Source organism: Trichoderma camerunense (genome assembly GCF_050948025.1).
Source record: "Trichoderma camerunense strain CBS 138272 chromosome Unknown V8C40scaffold_18, whole genome shotgun sequence".
Taxonomy (NCBI): domain Eukaryota; kingdom Fungi; phylum Ascomycota; class Sordariomycetes; order Hypocreales; family Hypocreaceae; genus Trichoderma; species Trichoderma camerunense.
In genome coordinates, this window is record NW_028145352.1 from 838114 (window position 1) to 851802 (window position 13689).

The following is a 13689-nucleotide window of genomic DNA, read 5'->3' on the forward strand; positions in this document are numbered from 1 at the left end:
ATCGATAGGTACCCAAAGGCTACGGCATGCAGAAGACTCTTGATTATTTTGAGCCTTAGTTTGCATGCTGCTGCCAGCCAAGCTGATATCTGACGGAATACCGACGAGTACGATTACAGCACGTACATTCAGCAGTACAGGGACCAGGTACTCGCAGCGGCTACCTGCACTAACTGAAGCACTCCTAGAGCTGTGCTGTTTGGCTTCAACAACACCCGTTGTGCAATGCCACACAATGGCCTGATATCATACCCATTTCTTTTAACTTGTTTTTTTTTTGATGAAAATTTTTTCCCTCTCTCTTTTTTTTTCTTTGCTCTCTCTATCATCGTGAAGGGTTCCGTTACTGATGGAACCCCCCCAGTTATCAGTTTCACATGCCCCGTTCTACCATGCTCTTCTCATGTTAGCTGCCAAAGTCCCCCACCAGAGAGGGCAAACGCAGCCGCAAAAAGCTTCTGTGGGGCGCTGGCGGGCGTCCGCGTCAGCCATTGGTCCGCCTGGATTACTTTAAACGGGGCTAGGCCACCTCCAAAAAGGGCAGTCGCTGCTCTTCCGCCTCTGCGCAAAATCGCTTCTCTCTCTTCCACATACCAAACTTTTCCCATCTCCCACCACTTTCGCCCTGTTCGCGAGCCCACGGTTCCACGACTCGGCTTGCCAATGCGCTGAAACGGTGGCATCCTCGGCTTCCTCTTTGGCTGCCCACGCACGCCATGAGCCTCCTTATTCTCACAAATCCGCTGCTGTCGTACCGTAATTAGAGCTTCTGCCGGCTTCCTGCGAGAGGGCCGTTGATCGGATCTATGGTACGAAGCCGTGACGTTGCTGGACTTTGCACCCCGCTCCATGTCCTGACTCTCTGCGCAGATGTCGTCAGCTTCTACAGCTACTCCGGCTAAACATGCCTTTGAGAGGCGTGTCGAGGGGGTCAAGTCTCCCAAAAAGTATGTATGAGCTGCTGCGCCCAACCCTACTTCTTTCCCCTACACCACAATGCCATTTATATGATGAACTCTATATCAATGGGAATCTCTCTGAGACATTTTGTGCGGAGATCCGATATAATCTTCTTCTTTCCTGAACACTTCCAAAGCATTTTTGTCATTCTTCTCTCTTGTCTAGTGCTATAGCTGGTACGGATTATTGACAAGCTTTTAGCGATATTAATGCCTTGATTTTGGATTATTTGACCATGGAGGGCTACCCGAATGCGGCTGCAAGGTTCTCGAAAGAGGCAAACTTGCAGCCACAACAGGATACCTCCGCCATCCGCGCCAGGCAGCAGATTCAGAACTGCATTCATAGCGGGAATATTCAGACTGCCATCGAGACTCTTAACGAACTTGATCCTGAGGTATGTGACGCCATCACCCGCATTGACTTCCATCCCCCACTCCTTATATGATTAAAACAAGAGTTTATACATGCACCACGCATATGGCCGGTTTACTGGCCCGTGATGAGAAACACCACTTTTTTATGATTTTTACCCTTTTTCTATCCTTTGTTACCAATCGCATTTCGGCTTCGATTTCTAGCTCGTTGATTCTAACATGGGGTTTAGATTCTGGATGAAGATACCGCATTGCACTTTTCTCTGCTGCGGCTTCAACTCGTCGAGTTAATCCGAGTATGCACTGCATCAGGGGGAGATATCAGCCCTGCCCTGAAATTTGCAACGGAACAACTTGGTCCGCGTGCTTCCACCAACCCTGCATTCTTGGAGGATTTGGAAACAACAATGGCTTTATTGCTATTTAATCCCGACGTTCTGGAGCCGCAATTGGCCGCTCTTCTCGACCCTAGTCTCCGCCGTGATGCAGCGGACAAGGTGAACCGGGCCATCCTGGAAAGGCAGTCAACCAGACGCGAAGCCGCCATCCGCCAGCTTGTCAAGATGCGAGCCTGGGCAGAAGGTGCAGCGAGGGAGAAGGGCACCAGCCTTCCAGAACGTCTCGATATAGGATTGAGAGGCGAAGACTCCTCAAATCAAGCCTGGCGAGGTTCCAATTCAGAGAATGGACATGATTCCATGGTGACGACCTAAACAATCCAATGACGCTTATAATACTACGACCCCTATCAAATTGCAACTTGCAATCCTACTACTATAATGACAATTAATTCACATAATATTTCGTAATTATCCATACACAGTCGCACACGCACTACGTGAAACCGAATGGCAGCTATGCCTGTTATTATAGGGGCTTGGAGAAGACCAAGGTGGAATGCATGAACTAGTTTTATTACAGAAAGCTCGCATAGAGGAGGTTTCTTCTAGCTCATAAAGTAGAATTGGAGGGTTCAAATGTATTGGACAAGTCGGAACAGCAACACCGCTGCTTGGGTTTTAAAAGGCGCATTCGTGAATCAGAATTTTAATACACTATTTCTTATCTAATATTTTTGCATCGGCACGCATATTTGATGCCCTATTTTGTTCGGATGTGCTTCAACTTCTTGGGTGAGTATAGGAAGTTGTTGGCGTATGCTTTGGGTGTAATCTTGCGCGAGTTGGGCTCCTGGACAAAGTACTCGTAGCCCTGCTTCTCCGCGAAATGAATGGCGTCCTCCTTGGACTTGAAGTTGATGTGGGTTCCCTGTACGAAATCTCCCGAAGATTGCCATCCCATCAATGGGTTTTCCCATCGGTGTCCCTTGGACAGAATATCCCAGTCCATTCGCCAGCGCTCGCCCCTGAAGTCGCCAGATTGTGTAGCTGGCTTTGTCTCCTTGTAGATACTAGATGATTGAATTAGAGGAGTGAATATTTGAGACAAGCAGGTCGAAGATCAGACTAACCGGACCGTCCTTGCCTGGAGTTCGATAGGAGCACCGGAGATAGTGGCGGCAGCGAGAACCTCCTCAGTGCCATCCTGCACACGCTTGGGGACCGGAGAGAATGTGCTGTGCATCATTAGCCTCCGAAATTTTCAACAGAAGAGGTAGAATAGCTTCCGTACGAGGTAGCCTTGTCGACAGGTGCGTCGTAGTCGGGCTGGTTGGCGCTGGGCATGGCGGGAACAACATCGGCAGGCTTGCCCACGGTGCTTTCGAAGCGGCGGGGCATGGAGGCCAAAGCTAGCCGCGGGCGCACGGCATTGCGCAGCAGGCGGGCGGCCGACTGAGTTCTGAGAGACGCCATGGCGAAGAAACTGTGCCTCTCAATTGAAGGGAAATTGTGTTGTCCGTGACGGCGATGATGGTGGTTTGCGGCCAATGTTGAACTTGGCTGGGCCGAAAATGGAGAGCGCTGATTGGGCGGTGCGGAGCGATGTTTTGCCGAGACGAGTGCTTTTCGGCAAGAGAACCTCTCGGCCTGCGAATAATGCAAATCCAGCGATTTATCGACGACCTTGCCCATTGAGCGCCCATTCGACATTTGACGGCCAGACTTTCGAGCGTCTTTCCTCGCAATCCGACATCATGAGCTTCGTCACTCGCCGAGCGCTTTCCACGCTCATTCCCCCCAAGGTGAGACTCTTTGGTGGCATGTCAATTCATCCATGTCTGGTTGTGCTAATAAAAGTCTTTGTAGATTGCCTCCCCCAAGGTACGAGACACTCATAATGATTGAAAACACCGCCGGACTATACATGTCAACACGATTCGAAGAGGACGCAACGCGGACGGACAGAAATGGGTCGTCGTGCGAGGAAGGCGGTTGCGAGCCTTCCGATCGGATGATGTGCGGGACAATGGAACATTGGGCTAACGAAGAATACTCGATGCTAGGCAATCGGTGCTGCTCCTGACGCTCTGCGCATGCAGCGTGTCGTCAGCTTCTACGAGAAGCTTCCCCGGGGCGCCGCCCCTGAGATCAAGGGCAAGGGTCTTCTCGGACGCTACCAGGCCAAGTACTTTGGCAAGAACGCCTCTGCTACTCGTACGATATGACCCAAATCAACGGCCTAGATGCGGAATACATGCTAACATGCATCGAAATTGCAGCTATCGTGCACGCCCTGCTCTTCCTGATCGGCATCGGTTACGCTCAAAACTACTACTTCCATCTGCGTACGTATATCTGGTTATTTGTTGCAGCTCGATATTCCTTGGCTAATACTCTGCATAGGTCACCACAAGAACAATGCTCACTAAAGTACTATGGAGGATGGTTTGTTGATGCCACTCTCTAAATGATGAGTGGCCATGTAAATAGACTCTAGAACGGTGCTGGGATATAACCACGCCCGGACTTCCTTATGTACTACCAGACACGCATTGAATTATTCTTCTCCCTCTCCTACACGGTGATGCTGAGGTGATGCATGAAATCTGTTGTATTCGCTGGACCACTTCATATACTTGTTGGCTTTTGCCTTATTATTGTACCAAGGAGCAAGCCAAGCAGCGTAGTGAATAGTGACGGTATGAATATGAACAAGCCTGCAGGGGGAAAAAAAGAAATGCTTGACGAAAACTAGCCAGAAATAATTTAAGAACAAAAACTGCAACAGCTGCCAAGTCTTTAGAAAGTGTGACTGGTCTTTTATAATCATTGTCAGGTGCTGAAATCGACTCAGCCCGAGCCTGATCGACCATCCAATGAGTCACTTCACAGGCATCTGCTGACGCTGACTGCCTAGCTGACAGCAGCGTGAATACAGGGCCATTGGAAACAAAATATCTCCTTGTTTCTTTTTCGTTGGAAATATACTATGACAGCAATTGGCGCTGTCAATCTTTTAGTATATGCATGAATGTTATTCAGCCCTGACGTGGTCAGCAATTGGTGGTATTGACATCGACTATTGAGCGCCTTGTTCCGGGGAATGCGTGCAAAAGTCACAGACACTGTGCAAAGGTCTAAAAACCCCCAAAAGCTGCTGCCCACATCCCCCAAGAGATACCTAAACAATAGGCGGGCGTAGCCCATTCAGGCTGCGTGCGGCTGTCCACAGTGGCAGTGACGCACGGGCCCCTAATCAGGCGGAACTTTCCCACTCAGCGCTAGGCCAGAACCAAGTTGTGCAGCTTCGAAAATCAGTCGCTTCCACCTCACCATCACGACTGCAGAGCACATCTCAGCCTCTCCTCTCCCAATCCCCCGCGACCGAATTCACGACTCCTCTCACCGACACCGACCCGCATTGCGAGGCCCTGGAAGAGAGGATTTCCCCCCGAAGCCTCCGCTGCAACTTGCGCCGCCTTCGCCTATTCTTCGATATTGCCAGCTCGTTCCACCTCGCGATCCGTCTCCCCCTCCTCCTCTTCTCCTCCACCCTTGTCGACACCGCGCTGCAGGCTGGCTTTTGAGTGTTGCTTAGGGCAGACAAGCACACCGTCAAGCACCCCTCATAGGCGAATATCTCGAAGGGCGATTTGGTTTTGACTTTGGATTCGGGCGAGAGTTCGCATCTTACGGCTCCCACCGGCGCACACCTGCCACCACGACGGATGATGGCCACTGAGCCCTCCACCGACAACTCAGCTGATGTGTTTGCCTCGACTGAACTGCAATCTGTGAGGCGCCTCCTCTCATGTTTCTCTAGAAGCCGCACGCCGTCTCTGTAGCGGCGTCGGTGTGGACATGCTTCCCAACCCCCATGTGTAACGGGACATTGTGTGCTCTGAGATGTGCTAACGTGATGCTCTTTGACTTGCAGGCGCCCGACTCCCAACATGGCGAATTAGTCCCCCCAGCTGTAAACGGCGGCTCCCCACTCCCCGAAGACATCGCAAACAAGCGCATCTTGAGTGTCGAGGACCAGATCAATTCTGCCGACGTCAGTGTGAGTGGGGGGTCCGATACCGAGGCGTCGCGCGCAAAGGATGGCGACAAAGGACAGAGCCGCGCTGGGTCCTCAGCAAAGAAGCCAGCGACGTTCAAGGCCGTTTCTGTCAACAAGACATTTTTAGCTTCCAAGGCGAATCCCAGCGTCGCAACCAAGACAAACGACAAGCCAGCTGCGGGCTCGAGTACCCCGCCGACAGGCTCCGCCACCTTGTCTATATCACGACCACGTCTGGTTGCAAAGTCTGGTAGCGGTACTGGTGCCTCATCTCCGCGGTTCTCATCACTGGCGAATGGCGGCAAGCCTGCTGCTGCACCCGATCCGAATGCTGTTTGGAATAAGAATAGGCGTAGGTGAAATCGATGCTGTTAGAGGAGGCTTTCCTTGAACTAATCTCATGCTTGTTGTTTTATAGCCGCTCCTCCCCCGGAGCCAAAGAAGTTTACAGACGAAGAGCTCAAGAAGTATGGAATTCATATGGCTAGTCGCCTGAACGAAGAAGATACCCAAGGGCAAAATAAGTGGGCAGATATCGATGACGATGACGATGACTGGGCACCCGAAGCCATCACCTGGGGAGATGGCACCAAGACAACTCTTCCTCACCCTGACGAGACGGCGGCTCGAGCAGCAGATCCTACGCCAGATGTGAGCAAAAGCGTCGCCGAAGACAAGCCATCTTCTCCGGCACCACCAGGTACAACCAGCACACCAGTGCCAAAATCGGGTGGCCTTCCGTCGGGGAAAGGGTTGGTTCTCAAGAGCGCTGCCCAGGAGAAGCCAGTTCTCGTAGCCAAGCCTCCAGCACCTCCTGCGCCTGCTAAATCGCCATGGGCTACCTTGCCGCCTGTTGCAAAAACATCTCCTGGAGCTATAGAGGCTGCATATCCACCTCGGGGCGCTCTAAGAGAGTCGTCTTTCGCCAGCCACATGGGCCCTCCACCACACCGAGACATGGCAGTAGATGATTATTCACGCTCGACTTGGAGAGACAGATCATCCTATGGAAACAAAGAGCTCTTCAACTCTCGATCCGGACGATACGAGCCAGTTACCGATCGACGACCGTCAATGCGATCTGATTCTCAGACCAGGTATCCTGCCTTGTTACAGCGTGCACCTCCACAAGACCACCCAGCCGAGCCTTCTGCCGCGTTTCAAACTAGTCGTACAGCGCAGGATGTGCCCTTTGGACGCCGTCGCGGCTCTTCCAATGTCAGCGGCGGTAGTGGATCATATTTGCAGCGGTTGAACAAGGGAAACGATGGCTCTATACCACCGCCACCCGAATTTCTCAGTGCTCGGAGAGGTTCTCTAGCGGGTTCCGTCTTAGAGAGTCCAGTTTCTCCCGTGGCAGCGTCTGTGATGAGTCAGGGACCGTCGAGACACCAGCCATTGCCCTCTCCTGGAACAACCTATGCCGCTCCTCATCATGGACCTCCACATGTTGAGCATAATGCACCACCTCCCTCCCACCAGCTTGAAGATGACCTTGAATTACAGAAGAAACTGATGCGTGAAGGCATCGAATCAGCTAGGAAACGGAGGCAGGAGGAAGAGGCTCGGGAAGAGGCCGCACGCCGAGAGCGTATACAAAAGAAACTGGAAGCGATGGGACCTCCCCCTGAAAAGAAGAGCGAGGCGAAAGAGGCACCCAAGGATCACGCAGCGAAACCAACGCCGAGTCAGCAACTGGCTCCGAGTGAGCAAAGAGATACGCCCGCAGCAAAAGCAAAGTCGGATCAAGCAGATTCGGGTAAGGATAACGCAGCCACCGTACAGCATATTGAGAAGCCCGGGTTCAGCCACAAAGACGTTTCATCACCAGCACACATCGCCCCGCCGCCTGGGCCGACAGCTAGGCGACTATCTCACAGTCAAGACTCGGTACCTGCCAGCAACTGGGGCAACCGGCCAGACCGATTCTCGTCATGGGTTGCTGGCACGCCACGGAATGTGTGGAGCTCCCCAGACAACGACAGCGGACTTGGAAATGGCACATTCAATCCTCACCTTGGACGTGCATCTGGCGCACCCGCCCAGCCGACTTCAACGAATAATGCCCCTGCCCCCATAGCCCCTCCAACTTCAGTTCAATCTTCTCACAACCGAAACCAAGTACCCGCGCCCATTGGTTCGCGTGCTACAAGATATGGAAACCTGGGAACAGAGCTTGCCAGTAAATGGGTGACAGCTGTGGCTGAAAACGACAAGAGGATGAGTGCAGAGAAGTTGGCCGAACGAACAGCTCGTGAACGCCAGCTAGCCGAGCGTGGAGTCTCTGTCGAGGATGCCCAGCCAGTTATCAAAGATACATGGCGCCCTGTTCACATCCCTGGCGATGGCACCAGGCGTGCCGTAAGCTCCAGTGAAGTTCAGTCGAATATCACGGACGATTCTATTGCGGGTGGCCAACCCGCAGTTCTTGGAAATGGGCCAGGCAGTTCTGTCCTGCCTCCTAATGGCCCGACCACAACACCTCAGTCACGACCTTCTCGGTTCTTCCCTGCTCGAGATGTTCGCACTGAGACAGGCATGGTTGAGCCCATTCGCCCATCTTCACCATCTCCTCCCCCGCCAACTATGGAAGGCCACCCGGTATACGAGGGAGATATTTCACGTCCACATGTGTCATTACCGAAGCCGCAGCCAGTAGTCAAGCTACCTCCTTCTATGGTTGCTGCTCAAGCACTACAAGCTAAGGCGAGCAACCCATGGGCCAACCGGGCTGCAGGAAGAGAGATATCACGCGCCCCCATCCCTCATACTTACTCTGCACGACGTGTTTCTGAGACGTCGCAGGGAAATTGGCAGGATAAAATCAATACTCTTCTCAATGGTGGAAAAGCGTCTCCGCCGAAACATATGGGAATAGATCCTGCTAGTCGGAGTGCATTGGATCATACCACCAACCAGCACTCTACAACGGTATCTCTGCCTGTTGTAACAGTGCAACACCCCACAATCGTATCCATGCCTATTACGATAGAACCACACTCAGCGGACGGCTCTTTGACGCTGACTTCCAAGCCTATATCGGAGGAATGCTTTGAAGAACAGGAAATGGGCTCTCTGCCACGGATTAGGCTTCCGCACAAGGCACCAGAAGCAGCATGGCAGCCCGCAGCAGTAATAAAGCCAATGCCCAAGAGATTCTTCGTACAACCATCTTTCGTGGAACCATACTATTTCGCAGCAGAGGTTGTTGGCGGCGCAAATGCCGTGAGAATTCACTTTCCAGGGATGAGTGAGCCTAGGGTGGCCACCATCCCACTTTCTGCGGCGAGAGGCGGGCGAGGGACTCATAGGCCATCGTCACGACACCGTGGTGGTGGTCACGGGCCTCGGGAAGGCGGAAGAGGTGGTGGTAGTGGCAATGGCAGCAGCAAAAGGGAGTTTTCTAACAGCTACGGAGATGCTGCTAGCCAAAGCAGCACTGGCCGTGGCAGCCGGGGCGGATATCGTGGTCGCGGATCTGATAGATCTGAGAACTGGAGTCGGTTTTCGCAACCCCGTGAGTCAGGTTCATCTGCTTAGCTGAACTCTTCGCAAACACTTTTCAACGGTCTTGTTGTGGAACCCAAGAAGGGGTCTTACCCGGCTCCTTATGCACTGGCAACATACGAACATCAGGGGTTGCTTACTTTATTTGTTCCCCCTCTACCTTACCTCATTCAATGGGGTATTGATACGATAGCTTCTGATTTCTCGCTATTCAGGAATGGAGATGAGAGTTGGCTTGTTAACTGTCTAGTTGTCTCTGTGTACAAGGAATCCGATGGTTTCGGATGGCTCAGAGACGTGTATGTACACCTTTAAACGCGTTGTGATAGCACATGGTTTCTTAATGGTACCAACCCAGTCAGTGTCCCTAGAGACATTGCAAAACAGAAAGGGGAAAGGAGGAGCAAAAAGGAAGAGGAAGAAAAGACGACCTATTCCCGATGCAAAAAGGATCGCTCGTCTGCAATTAAGCTCGTTTAACCGGGTCAGATTCTCGTTTTCGTGTTTCACTGTCTCTGCCTACTTAACTACCTATCCACCATCACGTACCAATCCTTCCCCTCAAAAGGGACATTCAAAAAGGGATGGGAATTTCTAAAAAAAAGAGAGAAGAAGAAGAATTCTACTTTTATCTTCGCGTTCGTAGTGCGGTTTTGCAACACCATCGCAGAAACCTTCTTCCCTGATTTGATAGTTGCCCCTTTTGTTTCATGGGCAGGCAGGGCTTTTGAGGTAAACGAACTGTACGAGTACAGATATGAATTATGGGGTCCTCTATTTACTATTCACGAAGCGATGGATGAGGCCTTTGGTTGGTCATGGGGACCTTTGAAAAGGAAAAAAAAAACAACGGTCAGACAAACAGGCTACTTGCTTGTTCATACATGCCGCGAAGTAGTGCAGTATTGTACAGAAACATAACAAAAATGTTTTTATTTTGCTCATTACGAAGAATCTCTCTCCCCGGCTCCCTAGGCATTGCAATGCGTGGTTCGATGTTTTCCTTGATCCAACACGATTTTTTTCCATAGATCGTTATTCTAATGCACCCCTTCCAACATCCTTTTTGACACGTGTTTGTTTGTTTTTATATATCCGTTCAACTCCAAACTCCCTTCATGCTCGTTATATCATCGCATTACCTATTCCCATCCTCTCCTCCCGTAGGTCATGTTACCTCTAAATGGTAAGCATAAATAACTAGTAGTTAAAACGTTATTGTAGAGCTGCTAGCCTATGGGCAAACGCTCAATGGACATTCCTCCGTCTAGGTCTACATCTCCTCGATGGCACAGTTGGGATGTAGAACATAGATGACGTTCATAGGCGTTGAGGGGCCTGCGCCCTCGGTGAGACCTTCGCCCCTGAGCGCCATGAAGATTTTTTCCTATTGGAGAGAGCCTCGTTAGGTTGCATGTACATCTCATAAAAGGGGACATATGTAATTGGTAGCCCAAATGGCGACTGAAAACTTACCTTGACCATCTTTTTCAGAACCATGTGTGCGAGAGTCTTCTCCCTGTTGTAGTCTTCTTCTCCGTCCATCTCCGCCTCTTTCTGCTCCAGATACCAGTTGATCAGGACGCTGCCCTCGACACCGTCGCCGGTGCCAGCCTCATCTTCGCTGATCCTCTGGACGAACATGTTCACCATTTGGATGTACATGTCGTAAGTGATGGTGTGCTTCTTCCTGGGCGCAACCTGTGATTCATCTTGGCCTTCGGCCATGGCCGCGTCGCCTTCGTGATCTTCCGCAGGAGTAACTCCAAGAGCAGCATCCTGAGCACGGAGCAGTGTTTCGCCATCTTCCACGGCATCTTCTGTCTCCTCCATCTCAATATCATCGTGCTCAACAGAGATAATACTTTGGCGCAGGAGATTGTAGGCTTCGATGACGAATTCGGGGGTTATTTCCTCAACACAGTTGACCTTGGCAATAGCCTCGGACAAACGAATCATACTCTCCAGTTGACGAACAGTAATTCGATAAGAGTTCTTTCCGGCACCACCCTGGGCATCGTCGGCTCGCAGCTCCTTGTATTTCTCAACAAGGGTTTCTCTCGCCTCATCTGTAAATTCGGGCCGGAATGTTTTCGCGAATCGGATGTACCGCTGGAGCTGCTCCGTGCTGAATTCCGGAGTGATGGCTTCGTCACGGTGCTGGTGAACTCTAACGATATGCTCTGAAAGGTGACGATCAAACGACTCAGAGCATTCATCAAGAACGACAAAGAACAGATCGAAACGAGACATGATGGGCGCTGACATGTTGATGTTGGCACGCAGAGTGGTTTTCCGGTTATAGCGGCCTCCAACTGGATTGGCGGCAGCCAGGATACTTGTACGCGCATTGAGCGTTGCTTGGATACCCGCCTTTGCAATTGAGATTGTCTGCTGTTCCATGGCTTCGTGAATAGCAACTTGGTCAGCAATATCCATCTTGTCGAACTCGTCAATGGCGCAGATGCCATTGTCGGCAAGCATCAGCGCACCGGCCTCAATGGTAAACTCTCCCGTCTCCTCATCCTTGACTACAGCGGCCGTCAAACCGGCAGCAGACGAGGCTTTGCCGCTGGTGTACACTGCACGTGGCGCAAAGGAGCACACATATTTGAGGAACTGGGACTTGGACGTCGAAGGATCTCCAACGACGCAGATGTTGATGTCACCTCTCAACTGCATTCCTTCAGCCGTAGTCTTGCTGACACCAGACATGAGCTGCAAGAGGATACCCTTCTTGACCACTTCGTGTCCATACACTGTCGGCGCAATAGAATTGACCAGTCGAGAATAGATATGATCACCGTGGACCATAGCTCGCAGGTCCTCAATCTCAGATGGGTTCATGGACGCCAGGACGGCGGCCTGAGCTTCCTCGACTGACTCAGTACCCTCGGAGATGTTGCCATGATTCTGAGTAAGAGCATTGACAACGTCGATGGCGCCGCTGGCAGCAGACTGGCCAGTAGCAGTGGTATCTGGCGCAACCATGCACGCAAGGAATGCCAAGCGGTATGTCAAATCTCGAACTCCGAGAGCCTTGAGGCCTGAGATGCCGTTACCACCGACATCAGCTCCACGAGGGGCGCCGCGATCATCACGAACCGCCGTGGGCCGCAAGCCAGGAAGACCGAGCTGGCTCACATCGGGCACCACAATCAGAGCGCCAGTGAAGATGCACTTTTCACCAGCCTTGGCACGATCGACAATCTCGCCTCTCAGAATGACATCCATGGTACGAGGCATACTGCCCGTGGGAATTTCAGAGCTGTTTTCCTGGATGCGAACCTTTTGCCAATCAACAAATGTGCTATGACGAATATCCAATTGCCATGAGACACGATTTTGGCAAGTCTGGTTGGGACATTGAGTGGGTTCAGTGTATCGAAATGTTTGTTCGACATTGGGGACAACAGCACGGCAAGCCTCGCAGACGAATGTGGCCAATGATAACTCGGGTCGAACCTCTGAGGTTCTCGTAACTGTGCCGGAGATTGAGAGCAGTTGGCCAATGTTGGCAGCTCTCAGAGCTCGAATGCGCGAGACAAGAGGCAGATTATAAAAGGCAATGGAAAACAGCTTGTCCGTCTGCTGATGCTCGTTTTTCCTTTGGGACAAATCACTTTGCGTTCCTGAACCAAACTGGCTGGCTCCAGAAGTGCTCAGTTTGCTGGATGTGGTGGCTTGTCGATGCTCGCGGAAATATTGTGGCTCGTATTTTGCAATCATGTTATGCAATGCAGCGGTGAGGAAAGGGAGGAAACGATAGTATTGGCGGATGATACCGTCTGCCAGACTGCCATTCTCCCAAGCGGCCAGATGCTTGTAGTCAACGTAGAATGTCGAGAGTTGGTACGTTTTCATGCCCCTTATCTGGGCAATATAGTACTTGTTCGTTGTGACGGCACTTGAGGGGGGTGCGCCCGATGACAGAGGAGCTTCGGCGAAGCTAAGAAACAAACATATTTGTTAGTCAGACGTCAATGCACAGGCAGTTCCAAGATGGCCTCACTTTTCAATGAAGCCCTCAAAGTGCTCCTGGACAAGCATGCCAATGCGATCCTCCACCTTGGGAATGCTGGCGGCATCCGGGATGCGCGAGCTGCGAGGAAGCTGGTCGTCGGCAAATCCATCAGCATCACCATAGTCGTCTCGAGGAGTTCCCATGTTCTCTGACGGCGGGCCGCGGGGACGAGTTGATGAGGACGAGGGGAAACCTCCAGGCCGCCTCTGCGGGGCCAAGCCGTCCGACATCATGAAGTTGGAATCGCCGGGGGTAGCCATTGTGGCTTGTAGCGAAATAATGGCCTAGAGAAGCTTCAGTGAGGTCGTGAGCATGTGCATCAGCCGGGACGCTGCAGAGCTGAGGCAACGGAGGTCGCTGTGCAAAAAGGCTACGAAGATGGATTATCGTACCCAAATTTGGAGTCTGAGGTGGGTT

General features: G+C 51.7%; 8 protein-coding genes across 8 annotated transcripts; 4 read left to right on the forward strand and 4 right to left on the reverse strand.

Moving 5' to 3' along the window:
• Positions 1 to 302: 302 nt before the first annotated feature.
• On the reverse strand, positions 303 to 1155 carry V8C40DRAFT_82470 (uncharacterized protein). The gene has a single exon (XM_083223483.1). It carries the CDS (start codon positions 849 to 851, stop codon positions 402 to 404), a length of 450 nt encoding a protein of 149 aa, XP_083069642.1. The 5' UTR covers positions 852 to 1155; the 3' UTR covers positions 303 to 401.
• V8C40DRAFT_254294 (CTLH/CRA C-terminal to lish motif domain-containing protein) lies at positions 594 to 2403 on the forward strand. Its single transcript, XM_083217784.1, has 3 exons — positions 594 to 947; positions 1162 to 1357; positions 1568 to 2403. Exons 1-3 carry the CDS (start codon positions 871 to 873, stop codon positions 2048 to 2050), a joined length of 756 nt encoding a protein of 251 aa, XP_083069643.1. The 5' UTR covers positions 594 to 870; the 3' UTR covers positions 2051 to 2403.
• Positions 2308 to 3226, reverse strand: V8C40DRAFT_254301 (ETC complex I subunit conserved region-domain-containing protein). Its single transcript, XM_083217785.1, has 3 exons — positions 2970 to 3226; positions 2809 to 2913; positions 2308 to 2748 (listed from the first exon to the last, which is right to left on the reverse strand). Exons 1-3 carry the CDS (start codon positions 3149 to 3151, stop codon positions 2439 to 2441), a joined length of 597 nt encoding a protein of 198 aa, XP_083069644.1. The 5' UTR covers positions 3152 to 3226; the 3' UTR covers positions 2308 to 2438.
• Positions 3227 to 3236: 10 nt separating this feature from the next.
• Positions 3237 to 4536, forward strand: V8C40DRAFT_254304 (F1F0 ATP synthase subunit f). The gene is made up of 5 exons (XM_083217786.1): positions 3237 to 3480; positions 3545 to 3559; positions 3742 to 3892; positions 3958 to 4023; positions 4082 to 4536. The coding sequence occupies exons 1-5, from the start codon at positions 3250 to 3252 to the stop codon at positions 4105 to 4107; spliced, it is 489 nt and encodes a 162-aa protein (XP_083069645.1). The 5' UTR covers positions 3237 to 3249; the 3' UTR covers positions 4108 to 4536.
• Positions 3904 to 4798, reverse strand: V8C40DRAFT_254307 (uncharacterized protein). Its single transcript, XM_083217787.1, has one exon. The coding sequence runs from the start codon at positions 4506 to 4508 to the stop codon at positions 4236 to 4238; it is 273 nt and encodes a 90-aa protein (XP_083069646.1). The 5' UTR covers positions 4509 to 4798; the 3' UTR covers positions 3904 to 4235.
• A 159-nt stretch (positions 4799 to 4957) lies between these two features.
• On the forward strand, positions 4958 to 9402 carry V8C40DRAFT_82437 (uncharacterized protein). The gene is made up of 3 exons (XM_083223482.1): positions 4958 to 5472; positions 5616 to 6093; positions 6160 to 9402. Exons 1-3 carry the CDS (start codon positions 5407 to 5409, stop codon positions 9279 to 9281), a joined length of 3666 nt encoding a protein of 1221 aa, XP_083069647.1. The 5' UTR covers positions 4958 to 5406; the 3' UTR covers positions 9282 to 9402.
• On the forward strand, positions 9402 to 9955 carry V8C40DRAFT_82612 (uncharacterized protein). Its single transcript, XM_083223484.1, has one exon. The coding sequence runs from the start codon at positions 9523 to 9525 to the stop codon at positions 9844 to 9846; it is 324 nt and encodes a 107-aa protein (XP_083069648.1). The 5' UTR covers positions 9402 to 9522; the 3' UTR covers positions 9847 to 9955.
• A 190-nt stretch (positions 9956 to 10145) lies between these two features.
• V8C40DRAFT_254310 (MCM DNA helicase complex subunit MCM6) lies at positions 10146 to 13677 on the reverse strand. The gene is made up of 3 exons (XM_083217788.1): positions 13261 to 13677; positions 10725 to 13197; positions 10146 to 10635 (listed from the first exon to the last, which is right to left on the reverse strand). Exons 1-3 carry the CDS (start codon positions 13530 to 13532, stop codon positions 10522 to 10524), a joined length of 2859 nt encoding a protein of 952 aa, XP_083069649.1. The 5' UTR covers positions 13533 to 13677; the 3' UTR covers positions 10146 to 10521.
• Positions 13678 to 13689: the final 12 nt, after the last annotated feature.

Excerpts from the sequence above, each read along its gene's own strand:
- V8C40DRAFT_254294 (XM_083217784.1), top strand. The coding sequence starts at position 871 with ATGTCGTCAGCTTCTACAGCTACTCCGGCTAAACATGCCTTTGAGAGG. Across the intron at positions 948-1,161 it reads GGGGTCAAGTCTCCCAAAAA|CGATATTAATGCCTTGATTT; the intron begins GTATGTATGAGC and ends ACAAGCTTTTAG. Across the intron at positions 1,358-1,567 it reads TTAACGAACTTGATCCTGAG|ATTCTGGATGAAGATACCGC; the intron begins GTATGTGACGCC and ends CATGGGGTTTAG.
- V8C40DRAFT_82470 (XM_083223483.1), bottom strand. The coding sequence starts at position 851 with ATGGAGCGGGGTGCAAAGTCCAGCAACGTCACGGCTTCGTACCATAGA.
- V8C40DRAFT_254301 (XM_083217785.1), bottom strand. The coding sequence starts at position 3,151 with ATGGCGTCTCTCAGAACTCAGTCGGCCGCCCGCCTGCTGCGCAATGCC. Across the intron at positions 2,914-2,969 it reads CCTGTCGACAAGGCTACCTC|CACATTCTCTCCGGTCCCCA; the intron begins GTACGGAAGCTA and ends AATGATGCACAG. Across the intron at positions 2,749-2,808 it reads CTCCAGGCAAGGACGGTCCG|TATCTACAAGGAGACAAAGC; the intron begins GTTAGTCTGATC and ends TCAATCATCTAG.
- V8C40DRAFT_254310 (XM_083217788.1), bottom strand. The coding sequence starts at position 13,532 with ATGGCTACCCCCGGCGATTCCAACTTCATGATGTCGGACGGCTTGGCC. Across the intron at positions 13,198-13,260 it reads TTTGAGGGCTTCATTGAAAA|CTTCGCCGAAGCTCCTCTGT; the intron begins GTGAGGCCATCT and ends TTTGTTTCTTAG. Across the intron at positions 10,636-10,724 it reads TTCTGAAAAAGATGGTCAAG|GAAAAAATCTTCATGGCGCT; the intron begins GTAAGTTTTCAG and ends TCTCTCCAATAG.
- V8C40DRAFT_82437 (XM_083223482.1), top strand. The coding sequence starts at position 5,407 with ATGATGGCCACTGAGCCCTCCACCGACAACTCAGCTGATGTGTTTGCC. Across the intron at positions 5,473-5,615 it reads CCTCGACTGAACTGCAATCT|GCGCCCGACTCCCAACATGG; the intron begins GTGAGGCGCCTC and ends TTTGACTTGCAG. Across the intron at positions 6,094-6,159 it reads TGTTTGGAATAAGAATAGGC|CCGCTCCTCCCCCGGAGCCA; the intron begins GTAGGTGAAATC and ends GTTGTTTTATAG.
- V8C40DRAFT_254304 (XM_083217786.1), top strand. The coding sequence starts at position 3,250 with ATGGAGAGCGCTGATTGGGCGGTGCGGAGCGATGTTTTGCCGAGACGA. Across the intron at positions 3,893-3,957 it reads CAAGAACGCCTCTGCTACTC|CTATCGTGCACGCCCTGCTC; the intron begins GTACGATATGAC and ends TCGAAATTGCAG. Across the intron at positions 4,024-4,081 it reads AAACTACTACTTCCATCTGC|GTCACCACAAGAACAATGCT; the intron begins GTACGTATATCT and ends TACTCTGCATAG.
- V8C40DRAFT_254307 (XM_083217787.1), bottom strand. The coding sequence starts at position 4,508 with ATGATTATAAAAGACCAGTCACACTTTCTAAAGACTTGGCAGCTGTTG.
- V8C40DRAFT_82612 (XM_083223484.1), top strand. The coding sequence starts at position 9,523 with ATGGTTTCGGATGGCTCAGAGACGTGTATGTACACCTTTAAACGCGTT.